Raw genomic sequence first — 18,731 nt, forward strand, 5'->3', positions numbered from 1 at the left:
AATGACTCTCCCAAAAAGGCCATTGATACATTCCATGAGTTCTTGCAGCAAATGAAATCACTTCAATCAGTGTGCCAATTCAATCCCATATATTCTCAAGTGCCACTGTGCAGGAAAGAAACCAACAGCAAGTGATACTCTATATATCTAGCAAGAACTGCTTCCAGTCCGGTGCCAGAACACACAGGATACAAACCTACAGCCCCACCCCTCTTGACAACTACGCAGGCAAATCACTGCTGGCTTGGGAGGCAACTTGATGAATCGAGATCTTAGAATGGAAGAAATGTTCTTGCAGGAGCAGGATAAATACATCATCACTATCATCTCCACCTGATCTTCATCACCAGAATCTCAAACGTTTCTTCGAGAATACATTGCCATAGCATGAATCAGCCGAAGAATGGCGCAAATGACGTCCACATTAGCCTGACCGTCTAGGTACGCACGTTTCTGTAAATTCCAAAATACTTCAGAATCAATAACCAACAAAGCAGTTGAACTAAGAAATTACAACTTACTATACATCATTTCTAAATATTAAATCTTGAAGTGAATAAATGGTATCAGAAAAGCTGTAGGAATTTTAAAGGTAAAGCAATTGCTAATAATATTTTGTGTGAACTCCAAATGAAAATTCTTAGCCAATTCATATCATTGTGATATGGATGCATCAATTAGTTCGTTGGGGTTTCATACCTATTGATAAACATCTCAATTCACCTTCGCTGCAAGTATGAATCTACACAAGTTAATTAACCCTTTGATTTTGACCAGTTTCGCAAGACCTCGCGCTCACATGTGTCTGAAAAGACTCCTTATTCTACAACTGTGTAGAAGCATATCTAATCACTTTTAGTAGCAAGCGTAAGCAGAAACAATGCAGAATGCCAGACAAATGCAAGTAACTATAAGTATGCTTCAAAAGATGCAAGAAAAGGAAGTTAGTAGAATAGCCAAGGACTGATTGCACTCTGAATTCAAATTCAGAGAGGAAACATATAACGCTGCAGTTTATTCTAGGTAACTTGTTCGATACAAAAGGGATGTGTTTGGTCTAGAGTAGCCGCAGCCACTGCAGTGGTATTTCAACATTTAAATCATAGCAAGCAGATGGTAAAGCATGACTTTGTGTTCTGTAGAGGTGAAAATACCATGTGGCCTAACTCCTGTAATTAAATAGGCTTGCTTTCCTGCTTAATGAAAAATGCAATATCTATCTCTGAAAGCTCATGCCAGAAAAAAGAAAACAAATAAAATCAGTTCAATCAATGTGCCCCTTCTTCAATCCCATACATATCTCCCCAAGCACCAATGTGCAGAAACAAACAAACAGTAACACTATATATATTTGGCAAGGAGGTTGTTGACGAGAACTACTTCCAATCCAATGCCAGAACACACAGCGTCATCGATTCAGTTTATACTGAAAGTATCTGATATTTTTAGCAGACAAGGATTTCGTTGAAATATATGGCCAGAGCATGAATCAGACAAAGAATGGCGCAAATAACTTCCATGTTAACCTGAACATCTTGGTATCCCATGTTTTTCTAAATGCCAAAAACTTCAGAATGAGTCATCACCAAAACAGTAGATGGGAAAGTACTAATTACTAATTACATCATTTCTGAATACAATTTCTTTAAAATAGATGGTATCAGCAAAACAGTAGGACGGAGGGAAAGATTAGCTTCCGAAAACTTCATACATGTTAAACGTAAATAAAACACTAGTATTGATCTCAAAAAGCTCAATTATCACATGACCAACCACGTAGAGCATCTTCATGCTCCAGAAGGGTCACAGGCACAGCACATGCCAACCCATGTTGATTCTACTTCGGTCAAAGATGATGTTAAAAAATAGAGGAAAATAAAGTCTTGAATGATGGGTACTGTCTTTCCTAAATTATGTCATGATAAGTATAGAATTTTTCCAACAAAATAATCATATATCTCATGAGATTGGCAACATTCTAGCAAGAATGATGACAACCAGGAGGTTCACGTACAAAAAAAAATAGAGCTTAAGTGTTCTCCAAAATAACACCACAACTTTCAATCAACAAACATTAACCAATCGAATTTCTAGAAATAATTTTCTGTAGTTTGGTAGTTTTTTTTTTTTAAAAATCACTGCTAGCTATGGAGTCAGGCCTGACAGGAAAAAATATTTGCATGCAACATATTGGAGCTTTGGTAAACGATATACAATTAACTAATCAAATTTCAGGAAATGATTCCTAGTTTACAAGTTACTGCCATCATTTTTTACTACTACGTTGAAATTCAAAGAAGACTGTAGCTCACAGAGGAAACAATCGCTGAGCAACCGCCAGATCCTTCAATAGTGAGGACGATCAAGGAAGTTCCTGTTGACTGCCAAAACCCACCGGCGGGCAGCGGCTTGTCAACACTGTAGAGCCGGGAAGAGCCTAGAGCTGCGGCTGGCTGAGACCCCTCCGAGCGACGGCCCGCAATGCTCTTCTGGTCACACGCGGCGATGCGAAGTGCAAGGGCGTGCCACCTGACCTATACCTGGTCAGGAAGGTGATGGGGATGCCTCGCTTAGTTTCCTGCATGGCATACACGTAAACATTAAATACGAGCCTCGATCGGCTCTCAGGTTATCCTGTGAATCGGCTCAAAGAGCCGATCCACCCATGATTCGTACGGGGTGCACGAATATATGGTGATCCTGCTTGATCAAGATAAAGCTAATGAGATCTACGACGATTTAGGGTTTTCACCGCATAATCGGATCATCCTACTCCAGGTTGGGCCTCGCGGCCACGCACGGTGATCGTAAGCCGATCCTAAACAAGGCCTAAAAACCAACATGAAGTTGATCCTCGGAACATCCTGTTTAGGACTTGCGAACGCCACCCTACGTGCCGCTGGATCCTCCCCCCCTTTGTAAGGCCTAACTATTGCAGATATTAAACTAATCCTTGCAGAACAAGGAGCAATCGTAACGGATCAGATCTACTAAATAATGATCAAGCGGGGTGCCGCCCCCACACCTGAGACAGATGTGAGGGCGGCTAGACATGCAAGGGTTGCACTACGTAAACATGTTATACGAAGAGCTATGCTAACCCTAACACGTCTATGATAACTACGTTGCTCGCCATCAAAGACGCTTCAGTACGAGCAACGCATGAACAACGTGGAGCTTGTGCTGCCTAGATCGCAAGATGCGATCTAGGCAGCATGTCGCTTACCTGGTAGAAACCCTCGAGACGAAGGAGTTGGCGATGCGCCGAGATTGGTTTGTTTTGGGTTGAACGTGAGTTGTTGTTTATTCCATAAACCCTAGATACATATTTATAGTCCAGGGGACTTTCTAACGTGGGAATATCCCCACCGTGTACGAGACAAACTCTAACTTTAAATCTAAGATATGATCTACTATAATTAAAGATACACGGGCAAACTAGCCCAAATTCTCCGTGCAAGGCCGCTTCAGAGATCTTCCACGTGTAGTCTTCCAAGTCCATCTCTCTTATGGCCCACCTCTGGATTTGTCCAAAATCTGGTGATAACACATGCCCCCCTGGTTTTGGAAATAATTTTTCCAAAATCATTATGCTTTCCTTCGTCGGGTCATGTCGTGGCAGAGCAGAGCTGTTGCAGTATCCGTTATCATTATGCCCTGTCTTCTCAGCTTCTCTGTAAAATTCGATAGCTCTGGCGTCATCTCCTCGAAAACTATAATGACATTAAATTCCCACCAGGCTTCTCACTATTTAACTGTGCCGATTGATTAGCTCTCTTCATCCCCTTCCTCTGTTCCAGCCATCGGCACCCAAAAAACCCTCTTCTCCTGTAGCAATGTCTTCCTCTTCCTCTTCCTTCCCAAACCTCTTCCCTCAATCCCCGCCGAAGAAGAAGAACGAGGACAGCCTTCACTCCGAGGTGAACCCCCTCCCCTCCGCCAATGAGGAGAAAGAAGGAGAAGTAGCGAAGGCCAAGGCCTCCCCCTCCGCCAAGCTCCCGCCGAAGAAGCGCTCCCGCATGTGGGCGGACAGCGAGGACGAAGATGACGATGAAGAAGGAGAAGAGGAGGAGGAAGATGAATCTTCCTCTTCCGCCGGGTACCCGCCAACCAAGCGCTTCCGCTCCTGGGCGGACAGCGAGGATGATGATGATGACGAGGAGGAAGAGGCTCCGGCCACGGGCTGGGGCAGCAGCGACGAGGAGCTCCCTGGGAGCAGCGTCGACGACAGCGACGGCGGCGATGACGAGGACAGCGACGACTAGTAGAATAGGACTAGTAGTAGCAGTGCACTAGGCACCAGATCCCCCCTTTTGAGAGCCATCGGCTCTATCTTGTAAAGCCGCTCCTCTGAATTAATGAAATCGGTCTTTTGATTCACCCTTCAATTGCTCCAATTTCATTCCTTCCGCCTGTAATGTCAAGACCGATAGCAAAGTATCGGATTTCTTTTCTTTTGGACGCCCATGAAGCCGGACTCTCATGTCGATTAGCTCGTAGGCCAAGAACTTCTCAATTTCAGGCTGCGATTTGGTATTCGACCATAATTTTTCGCAATCCCTTAGCCGATGACTACTCATCGGCTATTTTGAGAATCTAGTCCCTTTCCTCCTCTTGCAGCGACAGGACGGTCCAAAATCTGTAAAAGCCGATGGCCTCCTTTCTGATTCCTCTCCATAGCTTGATAATCTTCTTTCACGACCAGAGCGCCTCCAGAGAGGATCACGATGCGGATCAACCGATGCAACTCCAATCGGTTTCTTAAGAACCAAATATCCATGTAGTCCGTTGCCCCGAGCCTTCATCAAGGCGAGAACGATGTGAGCCAACCACATGTGCCACCATCGGCCTCCGAATTGTAATGCGGGAATCAGCCGATTCTATCAAAATCGGCTTCCCGGAGAATTTTTAAGGCGAGCTGCCCCCCGAGCCTTAACCAAGGCAAGAATACCGGCAAGGATACACAAGTCGCTGATCAGCTTTCTTCTACTGAACGTCGATATTGATGTAAACCTTGAGCACATAGCCAGTAGGTCTTGGTCTTGTGTGACTGTACTAGAGTCGATGGCTGCGCATCGGCTTCGCTTCTTGCGCAAAATTTTTTTTTGTTTTTGTTTGGCCGATTTTTTCTCAATCGGCCCCCAAAGTTTCACTGCACACATGCTTACACATGTTTATCTGCACGTGTTCATCTGACTATATGCCCCCCGAGCCGACATACGCCAAATGACCGTAGATATCGGCTTTCATGGTTAAACGACAGAGACACTTGCACTTGCACGTCGGCCTCGCAAAGATTCATGCTGACTTTCATCTGCCGACGTGGCCGCCGCCCGGTGGATCGTTCTTTGAACACAAGCGAGAATATGTGCGAGGATAATTTTGGCCGATTGCTGGAATCGGCCTCCACATTGCTTGTTCGATGAAGGTTTTGTAATGTCCCTCCATAAACTTTTTGGGGCCGATCACAAGGATCAGCCTCGCTTTGGTTTGCCCATTGGCTTAATCTTGCTACTCGGTCAGGCTGGATAAAACCAACCCAACCTCGACTTGATGCGCTCTTTGTCGTCCACCTTGAGTGCATCGTATAATCGTGGAGCACTAAACTCCGTCGGCAAGACGAGCACCATGTTTGTGCCAGCCGATGTTTCATCATCGGCTTTCTTTTGCTTGGGACGCCACTCCATTCTCCGTGGTCGACCCTCTTCATCCAGGGCTCGCTGAACCTTTGCGGCCAGATCAGGCCGTGCCTTCCTTAGCGTATGCGGGTATAACCTTTCGGCTTCCTCCAGGCCGCGCAACCGCTGAACCCTGCGTTTTTGTGAACGGCTGAGTCCGTCAGCACCACCTTGGACGGTGATACCTGTCTTCTTCTTACGGCCCCTCGTCTTCGGAATCCTCAAGATCTGCCCAACGAGGTGACTCGAGCGCGTTTGCTTGGTGGCGGGAGAGGCCCTAAGCGCTCGAACACGGACACGTTGGCTGCCTCCTTCTTCTTCTTGTTGCATTACGGGCAATTGCCGATTGTGGGCAATCGGCTCATTCTGAATCCCAGCGAGTGTACGAAGAAAGGGCGGTCCAGTGTACAGCGTTGTCATCTTGCTCCCTTGATTTTTCCGTGGCACGGCGCTCGTGCTCCTCCTCATCGCGATCATGCCGACGATGTCTTCTGGCTTCTCTAGCCAGACGATCTCCTTCATCATCATAGTTGGACCGTCGGCGTTGGTCGTACTGACTCACATATTTGTTGAGGAGGTGATCAGAGAGAGGTCGTTGATATCTTACATTCTTCACCTCTCCCTCTGTGACGTAGCGCTTGCCATCATGATGAAGCCGATCGCGTGGAGCGGCCTCCTCTGTGTCCTTGCTATGAGAGCAGCTGCCCTCATCTCCATCTTTGCCAGAGTGGTTCCCAGGTCCTACCATGTTGATGCTGAACGAGGGACCTGGCTGGCAACCCTCAGGGTAGATGACTTCTACCATGTTAACGGCGGGGAAGGGCTGGGTGTCGACCTTCATGGCGTGCGGTTGAAAATTAGACGCCCCTTCTCTATCGCCGCTTGGATGTGTTGACGCCACACCCTGCAGTCGTTGGTGGCATGGGAGAGCGAGTTGTGGAATTTGCAGTACGGCTTTCCGTTTAGCTCTTGCGCCGTGGGAAACTTGAGACCTTCAGGAATCGTCAACTGTTTCTTCTTGAGCAAGAGGTCGAAGATTTGTTCAGTCTTGGTCACGTCAAAATCAAATCCCCTGGGCGGCCCTGGTGGCTTTACCCATTTGCAGGACACGGGGGTTCCTCCCCGAGTCCACTCAGCCACTGCTACTTCTTGGTCTCCCGCAGCACTTCATCTTCCTCTGTATCGACCATGACTATCGCACGCTTGAACTTGTCTTGGTACAGTGCAGGTGGCGTTGTTCATATGCTGATAATTTCTGAACCATGTGTGCTGAGGGATGATCTGTTTGGGAGGCCATGTCCTTGAGCTGTGTTGCAAGGCCAGCTACGCCAACTCGATTGCTTCCTTTCGATTATACGAACCGAATAACATCGGTTCCTAAGATTCTGAAGCGCTGGATGTACTCTGTCACCGTTTCTCCGCGCTTCGACGTAGTTGTGCTAGATCGGCAATGCTAGACTCGGAAGCTTCGAATGGTATTGCATATGGAACTGTTCTTCCAATTGCTTCCAAGACCGGATGGAGTTTTGGCAAAGAGGTGTACCATCCAAAAGCCGATCCGTGAGGGACTGTGAAAAGAGCCTCACGCGCGTAGCTGATCCGACACTGAAGCCGGTCCTAGTTGCGCCAAATATCGGCCGACGTGCTCGATGGAGCTGGAGCCATCGATCCATCGAATTTGGAGAAGTCAGGGAGCCGATATTTAGGTGGCAGCGGGATCATCTCGTACTCGTCAGGGTACGGCTTGGAATAGCCGATTGCCCTCCTTTTCGGCACCATGCCGAACTGGTCTCTTAGTATGGTACTGATCTGATCCGCTGTGCTGGCTGCAGGAGTTGCACTCTGAAGATTCGCCGGGGTGGCGTACTTAGCCAGCCATGTTTGCTTTTCCAGCTCTGAGCCAAGCTGCAGAGCTGGGCTCGAGTTTCGTCGGGGTGGCGTACTTAGTTAGCCACGTCTGCTCCTCAAGCTCTGTTGCTGACGTTCCTCCTGTTTTCGCCGGAGCCCCTGATGTTGTGGCCTGGTTTGAGAGTGCCCAGTTGCCACAATCTGGCACATAAGTGCACGCGTATCCTTGAGGGATCTCCTTAGGCGCCTCCGCCAAGAACTGGTAGTCACTAGGGTCACCACCGATCTTGTAGACGACGAATGCCGGTGTAGCCGGCACTTTCACTGGTGCTGCCAACGCATATGGCAGCGGTGGACGGGGCTGGAGTGGCAACTCTCCTTGATGCGTCCCGAGAGCTGGTCCCGACGGCGAGTACTGGTGGCTCATGATCTCTGGATCACGCGAAGAGCGACACGCTCCAACACGTTGACCAGGTTTTGAGTGGCGGTGTAGCGAGTGAGCCACCAAGTAGTTGATCTCTGCCGCAGGCCCTGGTGCGTTCCTCCGACGGGGCAGAGGTCTATCCCATCGAGTGCACCTTGCGGTGAGAATCCCTTCCATCCGATGCCATGGGAACGGGTTCTCTGAAAAGAGCCGATGAGGTCGGCTTCGAGGGTGGCCTTGATCTCGTTATATTTCTTCTTGAGCTCTTCAGGCAGCTCCTCGTAGGTGACTGGCGTGCCGTCCGCCATCTCAGATGTAGATGGCGATGTGGTTGATGTAGACGATTGTCCCACCGGGCGTGCCAGAATGTGTTGACTGCCAAAACCCACCGGCGGGCAGCGGCTTGTCAACACTGTAGAGCCGGGAAGAGCCTAGAGCTGCGGCTGGCTGAGACCCCTCCGAGCGACGGCCCGCAATGCTCTTCTGGTCACACGCGGCGATGCGAAGTGCAAGGGCGTGCCACCTGACCTATACAGTCAGGAAGGTGATGGGGATGCCTCGCTTAGTTTCCTACATGGCATACACGTAAACATTAAATACGAGCCTCGATCGGCTCTCAGGTTATCCTGTGAATCGGCTCAAAGAGCCGATCCACCCATGATTCGTACGGGGTGCACGAATATATGGTGATCCTGCTTGATCAAGATAAAGCTAATGAGATCTACGACGATTTAGGGTTTTCACCGCATAATCGGATCATCCTACTCCAGGTTGGGCCTCGCGGCCACGCACGGTGATCGTAAGCCGATCCTAAACAAGGCCTAAAAACCAACATGAAGTTGATCCTCGGAACATCCTGTTTAGGACTTGCGAACGCCACCCTACGTGCCGCTGGATCCTCCCCCCCCTTTGTAAGGCCTAACTATTGCAGATATTAAACTAATCCTTGCAGAACAAGGAGCAATCGTAACGGATCAGATCTACTAAATAATGATCAAGCGGGGTGCCGCCCCCACACCTGAGACAGATGTGAGGGCGGCTAGACATGCAAGGGTTGCACTACGTAAACATGTTATACGAAGAGCTATGCTAACCCTAACACGTCTATGATAACTACGTTGCTCGCCATCAAAGACGCTTCAGTACGAGCAACGCATGAACAACGTGGAGCTTGTGCTGCCTAGATCGCAAGATGCGATCTAGGCAGCATGTCGCTTACCTGGTAGAAACCCTCGAGACGAAGGAGTTGGCGATGCGCCGAGATTGGTTTGTTTTGGGTTGAACGTGAGTTGTTGTTTATTCCATAAACCCTAGATACATATTTATAGTCCAGGGGACTTTCTAACGTGGGAATATCCCCACCGTGTACGAGACAAACTCTAACTTTAAATCTAAGATATGATCTACTATAATTAAAGATACACGGGCAAACTAGCCCAAATTCTCCGTGCAAGGCCGCTTCAGAGATCTTCCACGTGTAGTCTTCCAAGCCCATCTCTCTTATGGCCCACCTCTGGATTTGTCCAAAATCTGGTGATAACAGTTCCACATTGATAACAGACCATGATGCTGGAATTATAACGAAACCACAAGTTGTGGAGAAGATTTTGGAGCATGTGTAGCTGTCATGACTGAACGGCAGCCTTATGTTAAGGTGTGCCGGCATCTCTAGTAGCTGCAGTCCTTGCTGTACTGTAGCCACCATTAGGAATAGACCCATCCTAAGGAGGAGACTAGAGGAAGGGATGCACCTGACACAACTTCCTAGGACATTCCTTGTATCTATTAATTGTTAAATTTGGTTGTTGCATCTAAAGAACAGATTAATTATATTGCTTAGGGACATGATTGAGATCTGGTCCTATATATAATGGGCTGGCACACCATATTCGCTAAGCAATAAGAAGCATTACGCCAGGTGCCAATTGCGAAGCCCTCAAGAGTCTGCAGCTGACCTACAGTAGTAGCTGTACGGTGTTGGCCTTTGGCTTTCTTTTTCATTGTTCTGGATAGCTTTTATAGGGCAGGCATTTTGATTCTTTTAGTTTTTCATGTTTACCCTTTCAAACAATTGCCTTCTTGGTGTTCTTCTAATACAAAATGGGAAATGACGCATGTTTCGTTGCATGTTTGAGAAAGAGAAACATTATTGAGACCAAGTCCTATATATTCTGCCTCATCTTTAGTCGTTTAGTGCAGCGTTTTGATCACAGGCTACAGGGAGCCCGTTTTTCGAAAATTTCAAAAACTCATTTTGAAGTTTCAAAAAATCCCAAAAAAATAGATGTAGAAAATAATGTACTCTACAAACGTGAAAAAATCTCAACTAAAAATGCCCCATATTTTGGGCTGCACAAAAATAATAATCTGGCATTTAAAGTAGTGAACAGTATAAAATTTCAATCCTCCAAATCCTGTCAGATTTTGTCATTTTTGTCAAGCCCAGAGTATAAGGTATTTCGGGTTGAGATTTTGTATGTTGGTAGAGTACATTATCTACATCCAGGATTCTTTTTTCAGAGTTTTTTTAACTCTGAAATGTTGTTTTCAAATTTTGAATAAAAATCAGGCTCCATGTAGCTTGAGATCTAGAGCGAATTTCTGAGTTTCACCATCCTAAAGAAGCCATGTCACACAACTGTTCTCTGGGCAGTATTCTATCATGATATAATCCAAGGACCATAACACCTCTGTTTTAGTCAACAAAAGCATTTGTTTCGGACCAATTCAATATGCTTAGACCAAACAATCAGTTTGCATGAGAATTCCTGATCATGTATAATTACAGAAAAGACTAAGCATAATATGGAGCACTAAATAAGTCATTGCTGCAATATCGGTTTCATGGCTTCTCTCATTCACTACAGTAAAAATAGATACGTGTTTGTTTCCAATATTAATAAAACTTTTCGATAAATTCATAATAATGGGCTGATAACAGTGTACACTACTAATTGACAAGTGAATGCGTTCTTAACCGTGGAATCCAATAAAATACACAATTGCCTACATGCCTAGAACCATGTAGTTCATAGATTTATTTTAAGTGATCCACATGGCTTAAATCATACTGCTCTTGATCAGCTCAGCATGTTCATAGAATAGTATTTCTAAAATAAATAAATACAGAATAACAGAGGAGTACACCCATACCTGAACTTGTATAGGCATATTTGTTAGCTTAAAAGTGCCTGATCTTGTCCAAGCATTTGGGAAGCAAAACTGCCTGGGCTTCAGGGGCACATGGAGTGCAGTCCTATATTGTTCTTGTTCAGAAATGTGCTCAGAAAGGAAGAACTAAGAAGTATGCCATATCATTTGGAGTTCTCATCATGTCCAAGCTTAAAATAGAAAATTGTAATTTAAATTAATTTGAGAATAGAGGCACAACAAAATGAAAGAGCATTGATCCTTCAGATGACAGTACAGGGTCTTAAGGAAAGTTTATCTTTTCTGACTTCCAAAAACAGGAAAAAAAATATAAGACAAGCATGCATGCTATATCCATACTGTCCTGGCCTTCTAAATGCAACAAGATGCAACATCCTGGAACATATGACCTAACTACTAACATATGAACAGCTTTGGTCCGATATAAGAGGCAGTGGAGTATGATCGGTACAATGGGCTGGCACGCTATGTTCACCATTAGGCCAGGTGTCAAAGTCCTCAGGAGCCTGCCACTGACGTAGTAGTTTGGCTTACTGTAGGGGTTTTGGTCTGTCGCTTTCTTTATCTTCTTTGTTGCGGTTGGCTTTTAGGTTTTTTGGTTAGATTGGGCATTTTGGTTTTCTTAGGTTTTGCTGGTCTACTGGCGTTTTTCCAATACAAAACAACACTTAACACATGTAGGTGCATGTTTGAGAAAAAAATCTATTGAGATTAGGTCCTATATATTCCGCCTCATCTTTAGTAGTTTATAGTTTCTCCTCCAATAAAGAAGCCAAGTCACACATTAGTCCTCTGGCTGGTATTGAAAAATAAAAAATAGGCATGCATCTTGTATTCATCTGTCCTGGCCTTTCAAGTGCAACAATATGCAACCACGTGGAACATATGATCTGACTACTTATAGCCAAGCAGATTAGTGTCACAAATTACTCTTTCTGCATTTCAGTTTAAAATTAAACAAACAGTTACAAGCATCTTTCTACAGTTATTTTAATGATGTAAATATGTAATATCAAACCAATGCAGATAAACTGTAGTCCGGAATAGAAGATATGCCTACACGTACGGGCCTGTTTGGTTCCTAGCCACACTTTGCCAAGCCTAACTTTGGCAAGTGTGGCAGCCACAAAAGTGCGGCTAAGATTTTGGAAGCCACAAAGTGTGGCAAAAGTTGGCAAAAAATTCACTCTATGACAAGTGGGCCATATGGATAGTGAAGTGTGGCAGCTCTAAAGTGTGGCAAGAACCAAACATATGCCAAATTGCCAAACTTTGGCTTGGCAAAGTGTGGCTGGGAACCAAACATGCCCTTATAGTGTAGAATTCATAACTCTATTGCTGGGCTCATGTTGAGCAGAAACATGTATGCTCTGTTCATCTGAGCACGAGTTTTTTGTATGAGCTTTCCTGTAACTTTGGTTCAATCTGAATATACCAGTAAGATCCTGCTTAATGAAAAAAAAACAGTATCTTTCTCTGAAAGCTCTTGCCAGGAAAATAAGAAGAAAACAGAGGTCAAATATGTGCCATGTGATTCCATGAGTTTTCGCACAAACGAAATCAGTTCAAGCACGAATACTATATATGTGGCATATAGAGGTTATTGACACAAAACTGCACACATTCAGTTACAAAATTTGCGCCCAGCTTTGCTGATTTTATAAAATAAACCAGCAAAAACCTTGCATTTTTCCTTAAGAATGTCACATAAATAAGTCTTGAGAAATAAGAAGAATGATGCACCAAATGAATGAGCAAATAGCACAATATTTTGATACACAAGGATGTCTGTTTTCCAGATAAAGTAACACTGACTTACCTTGCCTGAGACCTTGTGCATCTCTCCCTATTATGCAAGATAGCATTGACGACTTGCTGGACCCAACCGTTCCAACCGCCGCCGCAAGCTCACCTCTATGTACCTCCATATTATTCCCCTTCAACACTATCTCCAACACCAGCGCTCCCTCCACACTATAGGTAGTGCATTCAAACTTGCCATCTCAATGACATTAGTGCAAAAGGAGATAACACAGAACCATATCAACAAACCACGGTAGGAGAGTAACACAAATTATTTAGTATTCAATTTATGCAACCCATAGTTTCTGAACCATGTGCACAGTTATGAACGGCAATGGCGATTAACATCCCGGAATACCCATGATTGGTACTTCGTAGCACTGTTACCCCAAAAACCCAAAGAAAAAGGAGTGAGAGAGATCAATGCAGACTCTGCTGACGAAGCAAGGATTCTTCCCTTACCAGAATCCCTTGCAATCATCAACAACACACTAACTAAGAAATAAGTGAAATTTCCTGCATCTTTTGACAGTTTAATATTTCAGAAGAATTTGTTAATTGTAAAGGAAAAATACACACGCAGATGCAAACACGCACCAGGGAAATTGGGCATTCCTCAAGTTTTCCATTGACACATTAAACTGTGTGATGTACATGATTATAACATGGGTAAACAAAGAAAAACTCGAACTATTTATTCAACTGGGTCGAAGCTAGTGTGGATGGACTTGGGGTCCAAGTGATCACTTGAGTAGTCTGTCCATGACTTTCTCTACGAAGCGCAATAACCTAGCAAACCACACAACTGCAAGCTCACTGAATCATTTTTTAAGCAGCACCTGAAGCCAAGTTCATGTTTTTAAGATCAGGTGTAATCCAAATAGGAGCCGGAAATTTGGAAAAAAGCTGAGAAGATACAAGTTCTTCCTTGCTGTTATCATCCAAGTTGAGAATTCCCATATCACGGTGATTATTCTTCAATCCCAATGTCCACAACATATTATCGTCAGTAAAGTAGACATGATTTGCCTTGAGAGATGGGTATTCTTCAGCACTGAGACAAAGTGATTCATTATGCCCAAGAAACAAAACATGGTCACGCAAGCAATTGATTTCCTTAAGTTTACTCCCTGCAGCTTCAACTTCATATATTCTGAATTTTGTAGTATTCCAAAACACAGTTTCCCCAGGATCAGGTTCCAACTTAAAATCCTCAAAGAGTCTCCAAATAAGAAGCAGATCACCAGATGGAGATTGAACAATGTATGCATACTCAAAGTCATCATCCCTGTGTATGCTTATGATCGTATTCATTGTGACCGTAGGGCCACTAAGATCAAAAGTGTGGAGATCTCCCGTTATAGACACAGCATACAACAAGCCATCCTTGTAAATGCAATCGCAATAGAGATAATGATGCGGCAGCCAGGTCCATTTATCATCCCCTAGCCTTGCAAAAGAGATCTGGCGCACTGGGCTATGGATGAGCACCACAATGTAGCTTCCCGTGGATGTATCAGGGAACACAAATGCCTTATAGTGGAATTCATCCCGCAGCTTGTCAAGAGCAAAGATCGACGGTGGGCTATAGTGAATAGTTCTTCCAGTGAGCCAAGACAATTCATACTTGTGGAGAACACCGTACTCATCAAAGATGGGCTTCACCTGCTCGAGGGTGGTCACCGAAGGTAAAGCAATCTGTTGACATGTGAAGGGATTGAGAAGATGCATCTCAGATCTCTCATCAACAGTAACTAGCCAGCCATGAGAGGACCCGATCAAACACCTAGAGCGGATAGGTGGCTCCGGAAGAGTTAACTTGTACGATCTCCTTTCAGTGAGGCTGTAGAGGCAAGCAGAGCTATCACCAGCAGATTCACAAGTATAGAGGAGGCACGGCCATAGTTTATACTGCCCAAGGCTTCGTAGGCTGGTGTATGCAGAGTGCCAAGAGGGGCAGACGGCGCCAGCGCGTATAAAGTCAGGCATTTCAAGGGTGGCAAAGATACCCATCAAGAAGTCCTGAGGCAGCTCTTGCGATGTGCCCACGATAGTCTCGGTCAGTGGTTGATGAACATCTTTGCAGAATTTATTCAGTGAGCCGGAAGTGAAGCCTACCAGCCTTTGCAAAACTCTGAAGACTAGGGAGCACAAAGATGTCCGCTGTACAGCTAGACTCCCTAGGCTCATCATCGAGGCGACGCTACTTAGCTCCATGAGAGCAGTGTCACTCTGCAAAGGTCTCGAACTTGGGCCAAGCAGACAAATTTCTTCTTCAAGTATAACTGAGGGAAGGCGGAACTCGTGGCTAAATTTCTTCAGTAACTCCCAAAGTTGCAAAGCCCTGATGCTTGGACAAATTTCTTCAGACGAAAGGCAGGCTGCTGTCTATACTTGCAAAACCCTGATGCTTGGACAAATTTCTTCAGACGGAAGGCAGGCTCCTGTCCTGTCTATAATTGCAAAAGCCTGATGCTTGGACAAATTTCTTCAGACGGAAGACAGGCTCCTGTCAATACTTGTATAGATCACCAACCGAGGGCACACTCCTAATTCGAATAGCTGAAGCAAATCCGAGTACAGTAGGGAGACGGATATCAAAGATCCCGAGTCTTGGTTGCTTGCTGAAGGAATTCCGCTCGGTTTCTTCCCCGAATTCCGCCCTCGCAAGCTAGGGGCTAAAGGAGGAGCACTGACCGGCGGCAGGCGAGACGACGGGATTAATCAGCTTGGGAAAGAACGTGGAGGAGACAACGATGTTAACGGGGAGCTGCTGGGATGAGCAAGCTGGCTTCGCGCCGCCGTTCGTGGCGGCGGCGGACGGCGGCGGCGGGATGTGAGTGGGAGTGATGGAGCGGTCAGCGGTGGAGTTCGAGTAGTTTTCTGCCCTTCTGCTTTGCCGTTTCCAATCGTGGGGCTTTTTTTTTTAATTCGCAAAAAAAAAAAATCGTGGGGCTTTTTAGGCCAACATGTGCATTTGAAGTACGTATTATTGTCTCGCTCAAAGTCACGACCGATGTTTTTTCCTACCGCAGTTTTGTTTCACAGAAAAAACATAAAACTTGAGGCACCTTCAAAAGCCATTTTTACGGAACCATTGTTGCAAATAGGCTGGAGTTTGAACAGTATGATATTCTCTAAGTTATTCAGATTCTTTTTGGACTCTTTGAAATTCTAGACCAACTTCTTTACTTCGTAATAAAAAGATGGTGCAGATGAGATGAAAAAAAAATCTAAAATATGAACAATAAATTTAGGGATTGCCCTTGTTTTTGTTTGCTTTTATGGACGACTCTAAGATTTATATTGTCAAAGGACACTATGTCTGAGCCAAGCCTCTAAACCCCAATTAGTTTGTAGATAACCGGTAATAATATCTGCCAGAGAAATTTAATTTAGCTCCCGGATGCCCAAAAAATATATTTCTAACTGTTAAAAAAATTCTAACAAAAAAATTTGCACTACGTCTCGACAATCTATATACATTTGTACAGCTTCACATAAAACAATATTTTTGTGGTCGATATAAAAATATACAAAACATGCCTCACAAAAAGTCTTATTTTTGGCACCTCACAATTTTTTTTCCTTTTTTATACAGCTCAAACGACAAATCATTTTTTTAATGGAAAGACTCCATGCACATGTAGCATGTGAAGATGTACACGTTACTTTTTTTCATTTGAAAGTGTTTAACATTTCAAAATGTGTGAACGGTCATGAATTTCAAAATAAAAGGGGGAGCCAAAACATCGCTCCCGCCCAAACATGCTTTTAAGCCCATGGCACATGAATTAATTCTTCAATTGACGTGGGCTTAGTATATCTACTTCCTCCGCATATATTAGGGCTCTATATGGTGTATAACTCTCTTCCATCCAACCGGATCTAGATGGACAAGCACTTCGATTTTATGTTCGTAGAATCATCTGAACCAAGGAGGCCTCCAACACTCCAAGCATTGCAATAGACTTTGATTTCAAATATGTTCTCGTTAATAAAGCTCTTACGAATTTGAAATGTTTGTATTAGGGTGATCGGTCACGCGTTGTGATCGGTCACCTTCCTCGCCCAACGACTCTCACATGTGATGCTCTTCTACCCATGCCCCCCTCTTCTTTGAGGAAGCCAAAGATGAAGCTCAACCATCGTCATGGTGGACCTTCATATCAATGGTCTCCAGGCCCAAGAAGATGAGGGAGTAGTGGCAATGGGCTCGAGATGGCCAATTGGTTAGAATAGGCCACCACAGATGATGGTACAAATTGCTACAAACACGTACATGTTTGTTCTGAAAGCATCCATAAGATGCTGCAAACACGTACATGTTTGTTCTGAAAGCATCCATAAGATGCTGCAAGAATTTGCAACAAATATCCTTTGTTGCATACGTTGCTTTTTTTGCTACAAGAGTGTGTTCAAAATGTTGCAAACTTTTAACACAGATTTTATCGGTACACGGAAAAATTGGTACATTAAATCCGCGAGTATAGAATCTTATTAAAATATGTTGCAACACAAATATTTCTTACACTTATGAGTTTGTTGTTGTGAATCCTGAATGGCCCAGATCTACCCGGTCGGATGGCTAGGCAGTGGCGAGCCAGGATTTTTAAATCAGGTATGCGAAATTAGAACTTTTTTACAGCACAACGATAGAAGACATGAACGTCTACGATGTTGTCAATGAAACTACAAATCATTCTTGCTATCGTCAGCGCCTTAGCTCAGCTACATAAACAAGTGTAAAATTTTAATTTTGCTATCTCAAATTCAGAATCGACATGGATCGTTGGTGTCACTGCCTAAATAGATCAACCAATGAGCCAATGCAAGCTATTGGTGAAATTCGACTATTATTCTGCAGAAGCTAATAATGCAAGGATTATATATTCTAGTCTCAAGTGACAACGAGGAAAAGTTAGAAATTCAGTAGTCCGGCGACAGGGAGGGTAGGGTTAACTTAGCATTGTTGTGTCGAATGGTCAGGCATGTCGTTGAAATATATTTGAGGGAACTGTTGTAGGTAGTGTGAGCCGTGTATCGGAACAACACGATCCCAATAGCAGGACGAAGTAATTTTGTTCGCCCAGGTTGGAAAGATAGGAGTTAGGAGGGTAGTGGTGGCTGCTCTGATTTTTGTCTAGTTCTGATATGGCAAACACTCAAGGCGATGAAAAAAAGAGCCTCCCCGGGACCAGATGGTTTTAACGTCGAATTTTACCTTGCAACATGGTCCTGGATTGGTGATGATGTTGCCATGCTGGTAAAGAATTTTTATGAAACAGGTATCCTCCCTCCCCACATTAGCGATACTAACATTGCCTTAATACCTAAAAAGTTGGTTCCTGCTATTCCGGCTGACTACAGACCAATAAGTCTTTGCAATGTCATATACAAAATCATCGCCAAAACTCTTGCGAATAGACTCAAGCCTCACCTCCCTGATTATATCCACCCCTCCCAACAAGCTTTTATCGAAGGTAGAAGGATCAACAATAACATCATCATTGCCCAGGAAATAACTCACTCTTTTGCTCTCAATTCATGGCGCCAACCAGCTTTTATGGTAAAAATTGATCTCGCAAAGGCTTTCGATCGGTTAGAATGGAACTTCATCACGGACGCGCTCACTCATCAAGGTTTACATGGTCATTTCATTAATCTCATCCATGCTTGCATTTCTTCGCCAATTTTCTCGGTCATCATTAATGGTCAATCTTTTGCTCGCTTTCATGGCGATAGAGGAATTCGACAAGGATGTCCTCTCTCTCCATATCTTTTTGTCCTTGCAATCAATGAACTCT

At 44.5% G+C, this 18,731-nt stretch overlaps 1 protein-coding gene across 1 annotated transcript; it reads right to left on the minus strand.

The window, feature by feature from the left end:
* Positions 1-13,529: 13,529 nt before the first annotated feature.
* LOC127331089 (F-box protein KIB4) lies at positions 13,530-15,805 on the minus strand. Its single transcript, XM_051357164.2, has one exon. The coding sequence runs from the start codon at positions 15,139-15,141 to the stop codon at positions 13,753-13,755; it is 1,389 nt and encodes a 462-aa protein (XP_051213124.1). The 5' UTR covers positions 15,142-15,805; the 3' UTR covers positions 13,530-13,752.
* Positions 15,806-18,731: the final 2,926 nt, after the last annotated feature.

Source organism: Lolium perenne, chromosome 2 (assembly GCF_019359855.2).
Source record: "Lolium perenne isolate Kyuss_39 chromosome 2, Kyuss_2.0, whole genome shotgun sequence".
NCBI classification, from domain to species: Eukaryota; Viridiplantae; Streptophyta; class Magnoliopsida; order Poales; family Poaceae; genus Lolium; species Lolium perenne.